Raw genomic sequence first — 22,102 nt, 5'->3', positions numbered from 1 at the left:
GTTCTGTGCTGACCAAAAAGTGGCATTTAAGCAAAGCTATCTCCAGATCTTCCAGTATTTAAAATTGTAGGTTAAAGTCACATCAGGCAAAGGCTGAAACACCAGGTTTCAGGGCTAGACCTTCAGCAAATAATTTGTGTCGCCCTACACAACACCCAAAGGAGCAGCTCTTTCAATTTCAGGTTTTTAAGATGTAAATATGTGAAATATTGACCTATGTACTTTAATAAAAATAGACATTTTTGAAATAAAAATTAATTTTGAACATATTATCCATCTCTGTGCTAAACTGTAATATACTTTAAAGGTCAGTCTTCTAGATGCATGGAATAACTGACACAGCTAAACCAAATATTCAGAACACTATTTTTACCAATTTACAACAGAACACTACATCTCACTCAGTGATTTTTTCCAATCTAGTACCTTCACAAGGTTTACTAGATAAAAACTGTGAAGTGTTTGCCAGTCGGCGAAAGGCTGGTTCCTTATGTACAGTAAGGCTTTAAACCTTGAATTCAACAAACAGATATCTATATGAATAATTAAGACTTGATGTTTTCCTGTTGCCTTTAATTCCATCTCGAATCAAAGCTTCACCAGTAGGCTCACCTCTCGACTGGAAGAGTAGTTGTTAGTAGTAACCTCAGCCACTTCTTCAGGTGGTTTTTCCTGCACATCTTTATCCACTGGTTCCTAAAAAATGAACAAAACCATGTAACCATATTTGAAATACCACTAGTTATCTATACTGTAACAGGTCATAATTTTCAAAATTAAGTGGTGCAAATAAATTTTCTATGCACACGTAAAAATAATGACTAGTCTATTGTGGAAAAACTTAAAATGTCACTAAGCACCTTTGGTGCACAAATAGATTTTCATACGAAATACCTGTTGACGAGCTACTGTGCAAAATGCATACATGCTTTCTAAATTACTAGGCTTAAATGTGTAGAAAGTGTAACTTTTCTCTTGGAAAACTGATATATAGACTGCTGTGTCTAACATAAAAAGAAAATCCTATTTCCAAATCCAGGAATAGGAAATCACTTACCTGCAAATTACTTTTCCCTGAAGATACACACTGTGATAGAACACTACTCTTAGATCTATGCTTTCTCCCACAAGGAAGGCACAGACTTATAAAAAGCCTCAAAGCCAAACAAAAGCACTCTTTTATTTCTCCTTCAACTATCAGTTTATTCAAGTGGAAGGAAGACATATTACCTCCTATTAAAAAAGTTATATAGTAGATTAATAAAACACTTCAGATCACTCAGCAGAGTATGGTGCAGAGGCTAAAAAGATATGAAAACACTAATTCCTTCCTGCACTAGTTTGAGATCAAAGAGCTCATTTATTCCTTCCAAGCAAAGCAAAGTTGCAGGCCCGAGCAAGTTGCACCCATATAGTCAGGGTAAAGTGTATGTATAAAATGGGCTGAAAGACTGCACAGCAGATTCAGAGCTGATGAAAGACTTGTTACACTGTAGAGCTTTTCCACAAGAGCAAAACATGGAAATATTCAGAGCATTTTGCTTGTTGGAATCTTGACTTGAGAAGGCACCTAAGAAGGCTTCCTAAATTTATGTTCCCATGTAGCATTTCAGGAGAACAAAGTGTAAGGAACAATATCTTCACCCACTGGAGAACTGCAAACCCCCACGTTATCATGTAGTGACTGAGGCAACTCAAACAAATAGAAAACTACGGGAAAAACCCCAGACAACCCCAAACCCAGATATGGCACCAAGGGCAAAGTAGCCGGAAAGGAAACAAGATTTTATGCAGTCAGAGTACAGGGGTGAACTGATGAACTATCAAAGAGAAATCTGAAGGCTCAACTGTTTCAAGCACTTGAGGTGAGCTTGACCAAGCCTGGTCAGCAGCAGAGGCAGATGGCAAATGGACACTGCTCTGGGGCACAATTTGACAGAAGGCAACCAACAACCCAAGAACCCGCCTCCATGATCATGCACTAAACAAGATGAGAATGATTTTGTAGCCTGAGTGGGCACTCACACTTCCCCTACAGGAAATGTTAATCGGAAGAGATTACTGGGGGTGAGTATGCATTCAGTATGGAGAGTTAGTTACACTGAGCTTTAGCAGAAATAAATTTTAAGTATTTGTCATTACATTAATCTAATTATCAATACTTCGGTATATTTTCTTCAAAGGAGCAGATTCTGAATACTAAGTGCCTTTATCTGTGAAAACAGGCTTTGAAAAGTAGACCGGATTTGAGAGAGATGTTGCCAAACACAATCCTTGTAAGAAAAAAAATCATACCAGCACAAGGAGTAGGAAATATTTGTAACTGCATTCCTGTATATTCGTGAACACAAATGATCTACTCAGAACATAAATAATACTAAAAGAATAGTAATTATTTATTTCCTTTGATTTACCCTTTTAATTTTCAGGGTACTCTTAAAACTAGAAAGGTGCCAGATCAATAGGACAGAGGATTTTGTAGGTGAAACACCTTCAGAGAAGCTGGTTCAGACGAAATCGGAAAAATTCTCGTATTTTGGGCAATATTTAATTTGTATTAGGGCATACATTTTTGAGAGTTCACTGACCAGTAGTGTAGAAGCTGGAGACATTTAGCTATAGTCCAGTGTCTGGTGCCACAGGGCAGTGGAGAAAAGTCTTCTCAGGTGCAATACTTTCTTGCATCCTACCTTTGGCCAGTGAGCTCTGCTTGGTCATGAGGAAAGGAAAGGAAAAAGAGCTCAGAGAGAGCTACGTAACCTTTGCACAGTTGCTCATGGAGGGTAGCATCACCTATGACCCCCTCCACTCACGCACCGGGAATCAGCCTTAGTACAGAAAACAGAAGGGAACAGCTTCCTTTGCTACAACATTATCTTTCATTACTGTCATCTATCGAAAAGGTGCAATCTGAGCTTAAAATGGTAACAGTACATAATCATAGAACAGTAAAAAAACTATCTTTTTAATTTGCGGTGCAGATATAAAAAGCTGAGAGAAAGCAATACTAGCATGTCTAATTTGTAAAAGTCAACCATTCATTATCATGACAATCTGAACAATCTCTGGAGTTTGGGTGTTTAGGTATTTTTTTAGTGTTTCCAACTCAGGAAGACTTTCATCATAGTTCACCTAATTTGCTTTTAAGCCATCAAAAGGCCCATTTCAGTGATCATTTCCTGCTTTCATTATAGTGGAGTAACAAAATCTCATACAACTCCATATGTAAGAAGCAATAATTAAAAAAAAATCATAAAGTAATACATGAAACCTCATCTTAAAATGAGATTACATGAGAAAATGACCCAAAAGTTTTCCATGAAAATGATTATGGTCATTTTTCTGGACATCACATCAAGGAGCTCTAGGTAAAATGAACTACAAAAATACTGCAGTAGGTGGAGCTCGATGCCATTTGATTGCCTAGAGCTCTGCCCTGGCATTCCTGCTTACTGCCTTAGACAACTCTTCGTGTGCCCTCTTCACCCTTAGAAAGAAAACCGAAGGCTGAACAAATTCAACTTGTTTTTAGGCTGAACAAATTCTTTTGAACAGCAGAAAACCACAGCCTGCAGAGTCTATAATTTATCCTAACAATTCCCAAATGCTTCCACTTTCTCTTCTAAATAATTTTGGAGATAGGATTTGTCAGGATTGAACAATTTTCATTCTTTCATTAAACTTTTCCTCTATTTCGTTCATCTATCATCTTTGCAGATGTCATTCTGTAAGTTCTGAGAATTTTCAGCTTTCTTCTCCAAATCTCATTGTGGAAATAACAAGAGTTGGTGCTGTGGATGCCATCTGTAGATGGACAGTTCAGGTACAATCAACATGCATTTAGGTTGCACATTTTCAATTTGTTTGTTTAAGCTGGTGAAGGAACTCATTTCCTTGGCAATTCCTGAATTTTATTCATTTTTGGTAACTCATTAAGTTTATATGTCATTGTCAAAAACAGCAGACTGACACACCTATTGCACTCTTCTTCCAATATATCACTTGAATAGGAGCATTATGATTACATTAGCAAACTACGAATGCATTTTGATGAAAATAAATCAGCACAGCTTCATCACAAGCCAACATTTAGTCATCCAAATGCAAGGTCGACCTGGTGAAATGTATTTTTTTAATTTTACAATGATCTTTAGAAAGCTTTTGTGAAGCACTACATACAGGGATGACTGCTGCAGTTCTGCAGGCAGGATTCTAAACATTGAATTTTAAAGACAGTACTCTAGCCAAGCACTCAGGATTTTTTAATACGTTTTTTTCTTTTACTGCTGCTGCTCAACACTGACCCTTTCTGCCCTTTCACTAGACTGTGAGAACATGGAACAGACATCGGGACCAAGACAGGATTTTCAATTAAACACAAGAGGCTCTGAGGCAAAGGACTTCACTAAGAATATACTGCATAAAATTAAGATTGCTTTAAGAGTAATGTTATTTTAGCACTTCTGCTTAAAAGAAACTCCATAACTCCATCTGCAGATATAAACATATATCAGCATCAAAGGCAAGACACTGGATTTGTTAAGGTTGTGCTGCACCTTATCAATAATGCAAAGCACTTGGCAGTTGAGAATCTCTGTTGCCAAGGGGAGCACTTGATAAGAGCTGTTGCAGCAGCTTCCATTCTTGGTCTCTACTCAGAAATGGTCCTGATATTGATGGAAAGGGGCACTCATCCCACTGTTTTACCATGGGTAGTTTTAATGAGTGAGAGAGTTCTAGTCCTGTTAGGTCTCCTTCTGCACTGCAATGAACACATTACTGTCAATAGAGCCATATCAAGTGAATGGAATGAGACAGCTGAAAAGGGAAAGAAAGGTTGTCTGCTAGTGAAGGCACGGGAATGAAATTTGGAATAAGTAGATTCAATTTTACCTCTGTCAGAAACATCCTCTGACATCCTAAATAAAACATTGAGCGCCTTACCCCAGCTAGCAGAAGCTTTCTTTTCTTACTACATTGGATTTTAGCACAAACTCCACAGCTCATTGTATCCACGTCTGAAATGGAAAAAATAGCACTTGTCTTTCATTAACAGCTGTGAAGTATTCGGATATTACAGTGATGGAAAGCCTATGTAGAGAAAAGCTGTTGTTTTCATACCAAGCTATTTGAACTGGTTCTGTTATTATTTATGCCATTGATTTCCCTTCCTTTCTTGTATTCCTTGGGGAAAACCTCTTTTTATTTTTCTTGTCTCCAAAGAACAGTTACCTAATTCTGATAAGTTTGGGAAGTTTTGTAAAATAATTGGATCAAATTAATCTCTGTTGTAATACCATTGTTGTCAGTGCAGTTACTCTGCAGTTACTTTTAACCCCTTAAGCAACCACTTTATTTGAGCTGCCATCCCTTTTCGATAAGATGATTTGTAAATTTTGAAATATTTTCCATTTTGAATAATGGAAAGCCAACATTAACATATCAAAACTTGGAAGTCAATGCAAAACAAAAACCATTATCACTTCTGTGTGACATCTCTCTATACTGCTTATATTTCCATCTTCTGTTTCCATCATTTACATGGTCTGTGGGCAACATGCCAGTAATTTAGGTATATGCAACACTCCCGAAGACTTCTATTAATATTTTTGGTCGCATGCTGGCAAGGATAATATTACCCAGCCTCAGCTAATATTTTCTAGATATTTTTCCCTACTGAAGTCAGAATTACAGATGTTTTTGCCAAATCTTCTTCCAGAAAACCAAATGTCCTAAAGATGTTTTGGATCGACAAAAATCCATTCCACTAGGAATGAATGTAGTCTGTGTTAAACTAAAAAAAAGAACACTCTTTTGCACCACAATGGTGCTCACTTCCCTCTTGCTTAGTAGAGTTTAAAATAGATTATAAAAGTGTTGAAAAGAACCCCTTAGGCACAAAGGACATTCAGAAAGTAGAAACATCAATAAACTTATCTAAAAAACTGAGTTTCTTGCTTCTGCTAGTCTAACATGGGATTTCTTATTGGAATGCTATGCTGAAAACATGGAAGTTCATGAACCAAGGCAGGAGTATCTAATAAAATTATCAGATCAATATCTGCTACAGCACAGAGTCTCTATTCAATCCAAACCCAAAAATCAAACAAACAAAAAAAAAAGAACACGCTATTCTGTTTTATTTCATAGTGAGAACAAAGTTAATTTGAGAAGGAGTTGGGGAAGGCACAGCTGGAGAGCAGAGTTACCAGCCTCAGGAAATTCAAGGAAATGTAATTGAGAACAAATTATCTCTTTAATTACTTTTGACCAAATCAATAAGCCCATGGAATAAAAAGCAAGATGACTGCCACCTGGTAGAGGACAAAGAAAACCAAAGTTGTAAATTGCCACGAAACTCAAACACAGCCGGGTTAAGAACAATTAAAGCACTTCTCTTACAGGCTGAAGGATATTAGTTCAATAAACAGTGCATGGAAGCTGATGGTTGGTTTTGGCCAGTGCTCACTGTTCTTACCTGTGAAGATTGTTAATTCTTTACTATTTGAATTTCAGTTTGTCCTGTCATTTCTCAGGGATCAGAAAAAAAAGACCAACATACTCAGATCCCAGGCCCTCCTATTTCCTTCTGGGTTTCTTTCATGCTGGCTTTTATTTACTAAACACCAATGTAGGAACTATTTATTATTGAAGTTTAAGGCACAGCCCTTGTTCTTGTCAGTGTGTTAATAAAACAGAGCAAGACCTTACTTCTCCTTTTGGCTTCATTCCCAGATATAAGTAGTAATACTCACACCTGGTCACAATGCACACCTAAGCGTGCTTGGCTCTGAGTTTGAGGGACAGCACATAGTCTTCTGGCTAAGCAGAGACCAAGGGACTACAGGAGCTCCAACAGCATCCTGCAGCAGTGAGGACTCCAAATCCTATCTACAGTACTTATAAGGTCCCCATTACTGCAGTAGTTTATCAGTTTACCACCTTTCAGACATTAATTCTCACAATATTCTAGTCAGGTAGGACTGTGGTATTATCCTCTTTGCATAAGAGAAGAATGAAGGTGGAACAAGATGAGAGCTTTATCCCATGTCACATTCAGGGTTTACAGGAAGAGCTGGGTATTGAAAGCAGGTCTGTGAAGTCAAAGTTTGCAGTTGGGATTTTTTTCTTGAATTTTTACACTCACAGGACACAAAAATAAGCCAATACTCTTAATCTCTATTCTAGGCTTTACTTTAGCCTTGCCATAGTAAAAAGAATGGACACTACTGAACCACTTTCACAGTAAAACTTTAAAAGGTCTCTTAGTATCCAACTTTCTCCCTATGCTGAAGACTAAGGGTCTCCTATTCAGAAGGAATCCATCTTGGACTTCTCCAGTTATAGACTGATTGATTTACTCAGAACTAGACTAAGAAGCATTCAGTCACATCAACACATACACTTACCAAACCCCTGTTGCAGCAGACAACTTATTTGGTCCACATACCTAGTTTGGCAAGAAGCTATGAAGTCTAGCCACAGATCCTCTCCTCTAAGAATGCCGTCAGGTTAATCAGAATCTACAAGCAGAATGGCAAATACAAAATGTGTTTGGTGTCACTCTGCATGCAGTGATATACCTAAGGTTAGAATGTAGCCATCCATATGGAGTTGCTATGCAATGAGGATAATACGTAGGATGATTATAGAATTTATCCATCATTTTTTCAAATTATGTTGTCTTTCAAAATTTAAACTTCAACATTTATCCTGCACTGTCTAATCTTTTGGATAGTCTAAATCATATTTTAAAAACTCAGATGATTGAGTTTGTATAATGAGAAATTTAATGACCTGTAAAATGAACAGAGTGCATCTGCCAGCCCTAAAAAAAAAAGGCATCTTTTCACCACAAGCACATCACAATATGGGACAGATTTCCATTGATTTTTATTTTTTTTCCAGGCAGCCACTCCTATTGATTCCGTAAAACTTGCATTTTTGGATGCAAGTTGAAGGCTAAGATTATTAAAATACTTTACATATTTCTTAAAATATTTTTCCAATAATACTTTACATAGAACAGAGAGTATACAATGGTTGCTATATGAATTGCATATTCTCCTCAGGTAAACTGAAAATAGAGAGTTTACAATTACATTACCCACATTCTGAACCATTGTTTAATTTCACTCAAGTGTATTTTTGTCAAAGGGTCAAATTCTCTGCTGGAATAAAGACCCTTACTGAATCCATATTTTGACAGGGATGAATACAGTCCATACTGCAAGGGCAGAATGAATGCACATCCATAGACTGGCTGGCACCAGCTTCGCCCATGATAAACATGAGACAGATGAACATGTCAAGAAAAGCATCTTAGCGGTCCCCTTTTTATGCTAGATTACAGATTATCCTTTAATCCTGATGCAAAGTCCAAACCCCTCTTTATATCTATACCAAGGTCCTAGCAAACAGCTTTGTGTGAGTTTCAGATGTAAAGGCACTGAACTAAAAATGCCCTCTCTTCATTATCTATTTGCAGTTTGTTCTAAAACTTGAGCGTTCACACAGGCACACATCCCCCTTGTTCGCATGTAGCATAGGCTCGATCTTCAGATTAGGTTGCCTGGCGTTCTGGGATAGATTTGACTAGATTATCTGCAAATTGCGCTCTGTATCATTTTATCTATGACTCAAAGTATTAATATTTAAGAACTACTCTACGCTTCTTGTAAAAGAAACTCAGTCCAAACTGCTAACATTTGACATAAGTAAGGGAATAACCCACAGCTAAATGGCCAAACCTTGACTTTGCAAAGGACAGCTATTTTCAGAAGCGTTTTGTGATAGCCATGCCAGCTGCACACACAGACTGCATTACATCTGTGCCCTGTTCTCCTTAAGCACTGTCTTTGTTTTGATTTCCTATTCTGAATACCATTAGTTTCAAGGCTGTTTGTCATACTGCCATCAAATCACTGTTTTAAAGCAATTGTGTCTTCCAGCTGACCTCAGAGACAAAGACTTACATTCATACAATCTGCTGCTACAGCCGATAGGTGCTGGAAAGCCTTACCCCAAAGTTTCCATCTTACATGGCTAACTTGCTTTGACTCAGCAGTTGCTGCCACACACCAAATTCAGATCACACATACATCATAAAAGCTAGTGTTAATTTAGGACAACAGCTGAAAATTAAATACCTGAAGGAGAAAAAAAAAAAAGATGCACACAGTATTTTATCAAAAGCAGCTTTATTAAAAGGGAAAGAGTCAAACATTTCTGATGAGCTAATGGAAACAGCAGAGTAACTGCTTAGAAAATGTTTGCTGCTTGTTTGGGGTTTTTTTTAATCTGTTTTTATCTGCTTTCACTGAAAGCTGAAGTGAGCTCACTGTCAGCAAGGGTGATTTCTGACTGCCAGACAGCAAAGCTGAATGGATTCCATGCTGCTTAGCTTTTACAAAAAGTCAGAAAAAAGTAAAAATAAAGACTTCATCTGATGAACCTGGACAAGGATCACTAGGGTTTTGCCAAGGTTTAATTTCTCATTTTTCATGGATTAACATCATTGTTTATAGTTCAGGCTGTGCATAGCAACATGGGCTTTACATAGGGTGACAAGAAATAAACCCAACCAAAAAAATAATACTTCCGAAACACAGCAGTGCCTCTGATGGGAGTTTAAAATGAGCTTATTTTACAGAAATCCACCTATGAGCTTCACCAACAACAGCAGCTGCTGGTGAAGAGCCCGAGAACCCTCCAGTGACATTACAGCTGTCTGCACAGAGGATACAGCTCCCTGAACTGTAATGAGCAATTTGTCTCACAGCTTTGATCCACTGTCAGTTTAGCTGACACTGACTCCAGGAATTAATTTATAACATTTCAGGGTAACTTAATAACAAGAAAAAAAATAGAAGAAGTGTGTGGTAGATATGTGTAGATAACTTATCACCTGCTGCAGGTGTTAACAGAAAAGTTAAATATGTTATAATACAAAGGCTTTCAGTTTCTTGAATGCATAAATATATAACCCTAAGACAAAGAACCAACAAGGCAAAGCAGCATGAAGGACAGAATATTTTAACCATGTGCTCTAAGCTAATACTGTGTTGGTCCCATGTATTTGAGAAGTTTCCTTAGGAAAAAAGGCTACCTTTGTACAACTGAACAGATCCTTTACTTGAACAATCTGTCCACTTTGGAAAAGAGGTTCAGAACTAGAGGGAGATCAATTTCAAGTTTATAAGCCCATCACAATAGAATTTGACTAAAATATGTTTGGGCTTTAACTACAGTACAATTGTTATAGATTTTCAATTATTTTGTCAATGTAATGAATGCACTCTATAGAATTCATTTTTAGCTGTGGCATAATTTATCAACACTAAATATAGCAGTAAATACTGACTTCAGAAAACATTTAGGAAGGGAATATAAACTCTTTAAATTCAGCCCTACTGTCATGCCATCATTATGCTGCAGATGAATAACAATCCACCTATTTCGGTCTGTTCTGGGCAAAAACCTTTGTCAAAAGGTTCAAAAACACAAGGTTCCTGAGCACAGAGGGAAACGGTACCACTCAGTGAGACCGAAAGATGTCACCTAGGAATCCTGGGTAGATAACCTCATTTGTCTTCCATACCGAAGGTCCTGTCTCTGAACACTGGGAACCATTGGTTGTTCTTGCCGGAGAGAAATGAAGCACTGAGGCCAAAACTATTGAAGTAAAATATTTCAGACTGAAGTACTACAGTCCAAGGACTGCTCTAACGGATGAGGAATGACATGATTTCACCAGCCCAGAAGCACCACAGGCTCAAGTCCAAATACACGGTAGACTAGGATTGGCCAGAGGCTTCAGTGGGTTCTGTGATTTATTGCAACCTAATTTCAATTGCAGCAAAGAAAATATTACAAATAACCCTAACATCTTTGCAGACCCTTTATTTCAAACATATGGATCATTACCTGGAATCCAACGTAATACAGCTAGAACTTGCCTTTTATCAGTAAAGAAATCTACTACAAAGTCGAAGAAATTCTTAAAAAGGGAAGATTTGCAATAAATGCAGTGTATGAGTAAGCGATTACAATTTTGAATACAACACAACAGCTTTATCAAGCATCTTTTGACCTTTAAATGAAATTGTATAGGTGTATATGAAGTTAAATCCTTGCAGACCAAAATCTAGTGGTGTTTCACGTGAAGGGCGCCTTACTCCACGATTACTCCACAGAGGCTGATAGGCATATAAAATATCCAAGTGCTACACACCAAAGGGACTGTGGAATCTGTCTTTCATACCCGGTGGATTAAAAGATAGGTCGCATAGAACTTTCTGAAGTCATTGAGGAATTGCGTTGAAATCTTCTTCTTAACACACCAGAAAAAGAGGTTCCAGGCTACAATGCCCCAAACAATGTGGGAGGCAAGTTTTTAAAATTAAACAGAGTAACTCCTTTTTGAAAATGAACAGAATCCAAAGTAACATTGTATAACACCTCCCTTCTCTTTACACTGCTTCTGAGCTCTTAATGTAACGAGTGACAGTTATATAGCTACCTAATTAACTTGACTATTGTCGCTTAAAAATACTCTCAATCTTAGCTCTACCTCCGTGCAAATAGCATAATGTTAATTTAACGGAAAGGTCACATTATACTACAAGGAATATAGTGACATTCCATTATGTCCTTCTCTCCCTGCTTACTGTCCTCCCCTCCATTGCTGTTGTGCATTCAACGCTTTCTATGGGCATTTCACAAATAATGACAAGCTATTCCAGCCACGGGAAGTGCTGCCTTCCGCTGCTTGCAATTTAAGACACATCATTCTACAGTCGCAAGAAAAGCGAAACACCACCAATCTAATTTTACACAAATGGTTTTTCGTCTGCAAGCCAAACTCAAGCTTTAATTATTACACTTTTCCCCCTCACTGCTGAATGCCTTCATTCACTTTATCTGCACAGGGAAATATTCTAATTTAAGAACAGGTTTCAAAGTTCTTCCATTTAGATGAATGAAATTTATTTTCTTTATGAGAAGGATGATTGCTCCTCTGCCATGCAATGTTTGGGGGGCTAGCAAGGTGTCCTGGCTAAACTTCAACTTGCTTAAGCTGCTACTTGCTCACTTCAGTTCACCTCTTCTTTTTCAGCTGGATACATTATTCTTCATCACTTTCTCTCCTGAACTTTCAAGCAGTATTGCTCTGTTCTGTTGACTGCAGCTAACCAGGGATGGTTGGTATGGCCTCTACATTCAGCCTGCAAAGTGCTTTTGGCAGCATTTGGGGTAAAACTGATCTATGAGTATATTATCCTTCCTAGAAATGAGCACAACCTAACCTACAAATCTAGTTCTGCATTCTGCATCAGCTCTGATTATTTTTTTTCCTTTTGAGCATACAAAAATTGCCACATAGATCATGTTCCCCTGCCCCTCGTTAAATGCCTACCACTTCCTACCAGCAATCACATACAAAGGGCGGTTTTTAAGTTTCACAAAAGCAAAAGAGCTCAGCTTTCCCACCTGAAACATTTTCTTACATTTCTGGAACACATACATTCATTCCTGACATAACTCCACTGAACATGACATTTGAGAAATCCTCCAGTGTCTGGTAAAATCAGCATTAATGTTCCTTTGTACTATCAGAGTGACATAAAGGAACCAGAAACTCATCCATGACTCACAACGAGTGTTAACCTTACTGCCCAGTGCAAGTTCTAACCCGATCATACCCATAAATGGTAACAACTGTTTATTTTACATAGCACTTCTAGTCGAATCTAAGAAAGGGTTTTGTTTTTTTTTTCGCATTCCCACCCAGAAGTAATAATTTGACAAAGCATTCCTGGCCATCAAAAGGCATTTTTAACAGCCACACTGCAGCCAGGAGAGCATCAGGTTCTTAAAATACAAGGAATTGCCCATTTTTTTAATGATGCAACTTACAGGGTACCTGTATGCACTGTTTAAGAGAAGCAGACATTAAATCTGTTAAAAAATGTAATGTTTTGAATATGCACTGTAAAGGGTAACCTTTGCAACGCGCTTCTCTCCTGCCCCTGGCATGATATTGCAGATCAATTCCCAAACCTAGGTGAGCAAAGCAATTCGCTATAATGACAACTCAAGCTGTAATCACAGCAGTGTAATGCACCATGACCGTACCGGCAGCCTGACATTTGGCAAGTTTACTAAAACCTTAATAACAATACGTTATTACATTTGATATGCTTCCCTTGATTCATTATGGAGGCAGTCTTTGGGAACAGAAATTGAACTTTTGAAACTGATTAGACTGTTTTGAACTTAATAGCACGGAGATTGTGTGGACTTTACTGTTAGCTGCCGTGCTGGAGATATGTCAAACTAATTTACTGATCATAAAGCCTTTATTTTTATAGAACACAACATTTTCATGTAGTTAGGCTCAGGTTAGGAGTACCACCTAACATTTAATAATCACATTAGAAAGTAAAACTACCACTCCTAATCAAACTGAAAATGTCTAATCTCAAATATACAGTTTTGTAAGCACGTACCCTGTCTCCAGTCTCATTCAAATCACCATGTATTTCACTCTCAAGACAAAACAAGAACACCTGCAGGAAAATCCAAGAGGTCAGGATCAGAAACTTCTTCACTATACCACAAAGTTTGTATTTTCCATCTGCAATTACCTAAGATAATTCATATTTTATGTCACTTATTCCAGAAGCATAAAAAACGTAATGATTATCAGTCTCAAAAGGCCACAAAGAAAAGCATTTCAAAAAAATTCTCAATACATGAGTGCTTCAATGTTATGATTAACAGTAATAAAACCAACTACTTCAGCACTGAATGACTGCTGCTCTTTTAAAAGCGGCACAAATTTCTAACAGCCACACGACTACAGTGGCAGAGTAAATCACAAATACGAATAAAAAATGAAATTCAGAAATTCTGCATGAACCACAGCTTCACTACGCCTGCTATATCATCTCAGTTTCTGGGCTGGCAATGTTGTTATTCTCTTCTTAGAATTGTTGCAAAATGATGTAAGATTTCCCTGTTTTGTTCATGGGGATGTACAAATAAGAATTTTTGTTCCTCAAAAATGGCGTGACTGACACTTTTCAGCTTTTCAGTAAAGGCTCATAAATTAAACCCAAGTTAAAGGAAATACGTTTATGGTTCAGTCAAAGAGGAATAAGCCTAATGAATAAAACCATCCATAGCCAGTGTACAATCTAACAGCCTGATCTGATGTCATCTTCATTGAAGGAGGCAGCAAACTATCCGCCATGCAATTTAGACACATATCCACCTTTGACAATATACGGCTAAAACTGAACTTTCCTTGTTATATCATTTGCCCTGTTCTGGTTCCATCTATGATGACACCATTATCTATGGTGTCATTTCACAGTTTCTGTTTTATCTTTCATTCCACTCCTCCTTTTAGTACAACTCTCACATAACCAAACCGCTCCAGATCACTAGTTCAGTCACCTAAAGCTATACACTTTTCTGCTATTACATAGCCAAATTATCCACAGTCTGCTTATTCACCACTTTCTAATAGGCCTGCAAACCTTATGCATTCAGGCTTACTAACATTTAATAATGTGTACATAAAAGCTGCAATATAATGGTATATCATCATCACATCTCAAGTGTCTGGTGGGTCAGTGCCTCCTTGGATGGATGAGAAGAAAGTCATATGTGAGAGAGAGGGAGATGCATGCCATTAGGCTGTTCATTATCAAACAGCCTCCGAGTTCATCTTCTGCTACAAGAAATGCATCTGTTCCAATTTTTGAATAGGAAAAGTATTGTAGTGTTATGCTTGTTAACATAGTAAGAGGCTACAGAACACGTTTAAAACAAGATTTGAGGAACTTATTCTATTTACTGGAAACCAATATTATCCATGAAATCCAGAACTATTGCGATGGAAAGGTAGAGACAAACTTGGCTTTGCACATGCTCTTAGTTTTCACGCTAATTTTCATTTGGGGGCATGCACTGCAGTCACAGCTTTGGGAAAAAAAAAAATAATAATTTGGACACAAATTTGTGTTTCTTGTCTTTATTCCCAGTTTTTCATGAGAAATGTACAAGGACAAACAAGATAAATTTGGATCACTGGGGAAGATCAAAGCATTTCTCTCACTGTTACAATCTCTTCTGTACCCTCCCTTGCTTGTTCCCTTTGTTCTATCCAAAACACCAGCCCTCATAAACATTGTAATTCCTCAGCTGACAGACTGTCCTGACATGATGAGCCTCACAAAGTAGTACAAGCAGGAAAACCACAACCAACCTTGATTGATGGGAATTAACCCTTGCCAACGAAGAACATCTCAAAATTCTCACTTTCATCCTGTCAATATTTGTTTTTTAATCGCTATAAATATTCAAAAGTTCTCCAACAAAGACGGAGACCACATCTAGGAAGCAGCAGAAAGATTTGTGAGGGTCCAATTTTACCAGCCAACAATCTACAAAAATACCCAAAGAGATGCTTGAATCTGTACAACTCTATCAATGCTTTGGCACTTCTGGATAACAGCCATTCCAGTGATAACTCACCTTTATACTTTACCTTACATAGATAATAGAGAAAAAAAGTACTCTAGAAAGTATTCTGCACTTTTTCACTTTCAAAGCAAGTTGAATAGTTAACAAAGAAATCTTGTGCTATTCTCTTTCTCACTAGTATTTTGTTCCAATTTCACAATCTTCAAACAGGAAGTTTCTAAACCCATAACAAACTCAGACACAGCACTTCTTAGATGCAGATCTGAGGCTAGATGTGGGGTTGATCAACTACCACATATTTGTTAATCAATTAGGGAAGCATTAGGAATGTCACCACACCAGTGTGGTCTGGCCTGACCAGTTTCTCCATTTTGGAGATTCTAGGAAGACAACCTACCACAATTCCTTTCCTGCTTTTCCCAGGGTGATAAGGAATTATGACTGACCTTCACATCAGAGAGCTGGCAGGAAAAAGGTTCTTAGCATTTTAAGTTCTGCCTTGAAATACACATCTTTAGGCTTTTGGGAAGCAAGGTTTTAAATTTGAAGCCCTGACAGATCTGTAACTGCAGCAATAACAAACAACATGAGTGTAATTTCTCTTGAAAGAAATTGCTCCGTTTTCCTCTTCAGTTTCCAGCTCAAAACCTTTCATTGCAGATGCTGTTGTCAATCTTATCTAGTGACCTATTTATCTACAGTACAGAATTACAGAACAGAATTTTATGACAAGTACAGAACAGGCTTTGACACTAATAATACTCAAGATTTTGTGGACTTGAATTGTTTTTAGGGCTTGGTCAGAAAGGCCACCTTTCTTTCATGTAAAAAGTCAACAAGCCACCTCAGAGGCTTTGCAAATGAATTTGTCATAGCAATTAAGGGAAAGAAGATACATAAACGTGATAAAAGGTGACTAACATCACCACGCACCGTTACATTAAGGAATAAGAAAGAGACCTTTACCACACTGCACTGAACACTCAGGAAATCAAAAAATACTGTCTGGATAGCTACATTCTTTGACTTTCAATGAATCAGTGCCGTCTGCAATGTGTACCCAGCCTTTGAGAGAAGGGAAAGAAACCTCAAACCAAATGAAGTAACTTCCAATTATGCATTATGAAAGCTGGAAGGGCTCTATCTCACCATGTGGATATGGGCCAATATCAATACAATGTAGAACCAGGCAGCCTCACAGGGAGTCTCCTTCCCGACACTCCCATAAGTTTTGAAAGGCAAGAACCTGAAATCCATTGGGAAGATGTTTGGTGTAGCTGCTCTGGTTAAATACCTGGCCTCTTCAATATCTCAGGATTCTTCTAGAAAAGACAGTGGCAGGGGGCAGACAGCATATATAGAGCATACCTGAAAATAGTGAGATAGAGCTAGGGCTAAAAGTTGGGATAACTGCCAATCTAAAGCCAAAAGGATCACAAAATCCACATTGTTGCAAATGCTGACCACTTAATTACATTTGTATAGTACTGTACAGGATGGGTGAAAGAAGCCTCCTTGTTGTGGGTTGTGCATGGTTGGCAGGGTGTTGTTTAGTTGTCTTTCAAAATACAAATGCTACACTTCCTGAGCTTCCCCATCCCTGTCTGGAAGGGGGTTATTTTGCTCCAGTGGGTTGTAGTGGGATGCAGTTCTTCCACTACACTGACCCAGCTTTACTTAACGTTTTCACTGCAAGATAGATGCCACATTCTCTGTGTGGCTACAGAACAGCAGTTTCCAGCACAACAGCTAGAAAAGTCAAATATCAGCTCCACATTTCAGATACTACACTTAAGATAAAAATCCTCCATGTATACAGAGCTTTTCAGAACACAGATGTTGCCATTAAGTATATAAAAAAGCATCCTAAACGTGCAGTTATTACATATAATATCCTATACCCATATCTTTTTCTACAACCATCCCAGCACGCTTACTCAAATGCTTTTAGCTCTTAAAAGACATGTTTTCAGTAATATCAGTTTAGAAAGTGGTATTTGCTAGCAGATATTAGCATACTCGAGTCCTGTTGAATTCACAAGGCTTTTATCATCTTGTTGTTGTTTACTAAATTTAATGTCATTCATCATTGCAAATCATCAGCTGTATTGTGGCTAAAGAAATTGCTAACTCAGAGGGCAGAGATGAACGCAAATGCATCAGAGATCATGATTTCTACTACCAGGAATGTTATGCTCTCAGACATCTATAATTAGACATATCCGGTACCTACAGTCTTTTCAGTTATTCAAAACGTCATGGAGATGGCTAGGTGTGGGTGGGAATGGGGCGTAAATAACACATATAAAGCACAAAATATGGGTAACAGAAAAAATGTTTTCCCCAACCACAAATTAACCAACATTTTCAGGATTATTAGAATGCTAAAGAGTCTATCTGCAGATTAAAAATCTTTAAAGCAACTTCTAATATTCAGAATGAAAGCTGTTTTAGAAGTTAAGAGTTAAAACAAGAACACTAGCAAGACTTGCTGGATGTTGACTAATGTAGAGAAACAAGCCTCTGAATGAAGACAGCCAGGAAGATGCTGCTTCAGGTAGTCTGTAAAAATAAAGTGAATGCCACCCATCGTCTAGTCAGAGCTTAAAATATGATCCAAAACTTTAAGCTCTAAATGCAACACACACAATCAGAGCAGGAAATTAAGTAGTGGATGGACAGAATCTTTTCTGCCTATCCTGAATAATAACCACGCTGCTTCTGGTACAGCTGTCAGACAATCCCTTGGGCACTCCATTAGAAAGCACGTAGTGAAGTCACAGCTCAAAGTCACAGAGACTGATGTTACAGACAGGCTGGAGAGACTTCACTCTTTCCACAAAGAAAATTGCTCTCTGCAGAAAACAGCACAGAAAACTCAGAGAGCTTCAGAACTCCTTGTGTGAACCCACAGCAGTAAGGAAAACAAACCAAGTGGCAGAACACTGCTAGCATCAGTGACTGTGGGTTCTTGTCCCCGTGGTTTAATAATTCAAGTTTGACTTAAAAGCAACTTGAGGGAGTACAAGACCAACTAAGTTGATAGGCACAGGCGGCACTATGGAAAACAGGAGATATCCAGCACACAAACTATCTCAGACGTTCCTGGCTACACCCCGACACCTTCCTGAAACCCAAACACACAGATGCAAGTAAAATACAAAATAACTAATCCACTATCACCAAAGTCATCCCTACCCATGAAAGCTGTATTACACACACTTTGCTTTTTATATCATTTTTATGCTCAACTTCTGAGCTTTTTACCCACACCTCAACTGCCACCATTTATCATTCCTGCTTTTTAATCCATCCTTTACCCTCAAGTCCTCCGTATAATTTCCCTCCTTCCATTTTCAAAGCTTGTTACCTCTCCCTGACTACACTCCTTTAAATATACTCTCATTGTTCTGTGTTCTCCTTTTCGTTCATTAGCCTGCTATTGTCTCTTCTTCATCTTAAGCATTCTCATAAAGAACTCTAAAGATCAGTTTCAAAAGCCAGTTCCCAAATCACAACGTACACATCCAAGCAGTCCCGCTTTATATACAAAAGCTCTGTGCCACTATCAAATACCGGATTAGACTGCGATTATCTACAAGAAGGCAAGGAATATAATTTCAAACAGTAAGCAGAAATAATAATTCCTTTCCCTGGAAAGAGGGTCTTGCAATTTACTTAGAAGAAAAGCATCCCTGCTTTTCCATTTCAAGGAGAACCAGGAAAGTCAGGCCTACCTGTGTCAGCTGCCCCAAAGAGTAGAGGGTCAGTTTCTTTGGTTCTATGTAGAGAATCTCTCCGAGCTCCACATAAGGCTTCCCAGGGGGGGTGAAGTATCCCTCAGTGAGTTGCTTTTGCCTCCTACGGTAGTTTTCCCAGAACACTTGTTCTCCTGTAGGTTCGCTGCTTCTGTAGATTGTTCTGCCTCTGACCAAGACCTTTCCTGCCTTCTGAGCAAGGTCAGGCAGAGCCTGAATGCACACAAAATCTCGGGGATTCAACACCTCAGTGACCGGCACGTGGACTTTCTTGTTCCTATGTGGATCTGGTACTGCAGGTGCTCTGGGTCTGCTGCTCCTCCCTGCCTGGGCTCCCACAGGTGCCTCAACTCTGCAGGTTTCGGGTGCATCTGGGACTGGCATCATTCCAGAAAGAGAACCTGGGCGGTTTTTCCCTTGAGTTATTAAAAACTCCTGTTTCCCAGTCATGAAAACAAACACCCTGGGGAAGGCTTGAAGCAAGCCTGTCTCATTTCCTAAAGGGTCGCCCAGCAGAGAATCTGCCACCTACACACACTGTGCAAGGACTCAATTACCCCCAGCAGCCTCTCAACCATAAACCCCGAGGGGCAGAGACACCGAGATCCTAACCAGGAACACCCCGAGATGGAGCGCCTCTTCCTGGAGGCTTCAAAGCTGCTTTGATGTCGATTTTTAACAACAACACAGACCCTGCTGCCCACAGCCCCCCCCCCTCCCCAACTCTGGGAACCAGCCTAACCCCCACCTCCCTCCTCACAGCCAGGACCGACCCCACTCCTCCGCCAGCCCAGGGAGCGGTGCTGGCGGCCGCCGCCACGCTCGGTTGCCGGGGAGACGCCGAGCGCGAGAGCACACGGGGAGCCGCGCAAATGGCGCCGCGCGCAGAGGGCCGAGCATTGACCCTCTGTACCCGGCGCGCACCGGGGCCGAGCAGGGAGCCCGGCGGGTGCCTGAGGGGCAAAGCTCGAGCAGCGAGCCCGGCGGGTGCCTGAGGGGCAAGGCTCGAGCAGCGAGCCCGGCGGGTGCCTGAGGGGCAAGGCTCGAGCAGCGAGCCCGGCGGGTGCCTGAGGGGCAAGGCTCGAGCAGCGAGCCCGGCGGGTGCCTGAGGGGCAAGGCTCGAGCAGCGAGCCCGGCGGGTGCCTGAGGGGCAAGGCTCGAGCAAAGCTTCCACCAGGATCTGAGCAGTGAGCTCTGCGGGTGCCTGAGGAGCAAAGCTTCTACGAGTTTCTGAGCAGGGAGCCCTGTGGGTGCTTCAGGAACCAGGTTTAGCACCAGGGGCCGAGCAGGCACCTGCCCTGAGGAGCCAGGGGCGCACCACGGCCCCCGAGCCCTGCCTGGCTGCTTGCTCACCCTCAGGGGTGAGGCTGCAGTGTGAGGCTGTGCCACAAAACACTGCTTCAGCCCCAAGGGTGACAGTGTTCCCCCACCCCAGCCTGACCTCGTCCTGTACATCTTGATCAAGGGATAACCACCAGTGGTGGTCGATGTGGGGACTGATGCCCCGATAAGCCTGGGACCGAGTCAGGATCCAGCGGCACTCAGACTCTCTCTGAGGAGGGGTTTAGAACGCAAAGGGGTCCTCTGCAAACCTCGTGACTCAACGGCACATTCTCTCTGACAGTTTTGTCTGACCATGTCCTCTGAGCAGTGAATGATCGAGTGTACCTTGCCATCAAACCTTGTAAATCACTGTCACATTTATCATCAAGGAGGCAGCAACCGGTTTAGGGTTTCTCCAAGCATGAAGTTACCAATGGAGGGGAAATTTTTCTCCTTTCTTTTAACTGAAGGTCAAGTTCAGGTGTCACCCCAAACTTAGGGTGACAAACTTGGGCTACACTGAGGCATGTAGCTGAGGTAGGACAGGGCCGTAAATAACGTATTTTGCCCGTAGGTAAACAAAATTTTATCCCTCCACAACATTGTTAGAAGGCTCAGTGGTGGTTAAAGCACTGGGAAGCAGGAGATCTGAATGTCATTGTAACAGTAAAGGTAATATTAATTAGTATTTTAATGAATTAGATAGAATCCTTGGCTTTCCTCCCAGGAAGCAATGTGGAGCCCATGGCAGAGCACCCCCGACCCCCCCACACCTGGTCTGGGTGCCGCAGGCAGATGTTGTTCAGTCCTTGAGAAAACCCATCAAATCTCACTCCTCCTATGACCATTTGCAGTAAAAGCCTTTCAAACTTCACTCAAATCTTGTCAAACAAACAGTAACTGGTGGCAAATGAGAACTCAAGATGAATTTAATACTGTATCTATTCAGCCCTAAAATACACAGACGATCAGCAGCAATAGCACATTATTTGAGGTATATGATTTCTAGCAGATTGGGTTTTTAGCCTGTCAAGATCACACCGACCATTTGAATCCTGTGAGCTCTCCAAAGGAACAGAGTATCCAGAAACACCTCCCACCCTTGCTATTATTTCCTTGCATTTTAATCTGCCCAACAGTTTGTTGCTATTACAGCTTTTGATTCAGAGTGACATGACCAAACATGAGCGGGCAGAAGTGCTGAGCTGCAGGGCTCTGCCTCCCCAAAGCTGCAGGAGCATTTGGGGGATACTTGCAGCAGGGGAAAATCCCCCTCACCTTATTTTCTGCCTTGGATTTTTACTTTCTGCAAGCTGAATTGTTCCCCAAAACCCAGTGTCTTGCACTGCTTTGTTTTTCAGGAGAAACTTCCCACCCATGAGCAGGTTGGGACCAGAAGTGCTCACCCACTGATCTGCTAAATTGTGGAGCTGGAAAATGCATTTTCTGCTGCTTTTCTCATTGGCTGCAGCTTAATCATAAATGTTTCCTGCTGAAAAGGAATATTCCCACACCCAGTGTTTTAG

The 22,102-nt window shown here is 40.1% G+C and overlaps 1 protein-coding gene across 2 annotated transcripts in view; it reads right to left on the bottom strand.

The window, feature by feature from the left end:
• CCDC60 (coiled-coil domain containing 60) overlaps window positions 1-19,944 on the bottom strand; it is a 57,425-nt gene extending 37,481 nt beyond the window's left edge. For both annotated transcript variants that reach the window (XM_054082859.1, XM_054082860.1), the window contains exons 1-2: window positions 19,233-19,944; window positions 613-696 (exon numbers count right to left, since the gene is read on the bottom strand). In XM_054082859.1, coding sequence (XP_053938834.1) covers window positions 613-696; window positions 19,233-19,703 — 555 coding nt within the window. In that variant the 5' untranslated portion in view covers window positions 19,704-19,944. The remainder of the gene's footprint in view (window positions 1-612; window positions 697-19,232) is intronic.
• Window positions 19,945-22,102: the final 2,158 nt, after the last annotated feature.

This window comes from Cuculus canorus, chromosome 17 (genome assembly GCF_017976375.1).
Source record: "Cuculus canorus isolate bCucCan1 chromosome 17, bCucCan1.pri, whole genome shotgun sequence".
In the NCBI taxonomy this organism is placed as follows: domain Eukaryota; kingdom Metazoa; phylum Chordata; class Aves; order Cuculiformes; family Cuculidae; genus Cuculus; species Cuculus canorus.
The sequence above is the reverse complement of the archived record's forward strand: the minus strand, read 5'-3'. Positions and strand labels throughout refer to the sequence as shown.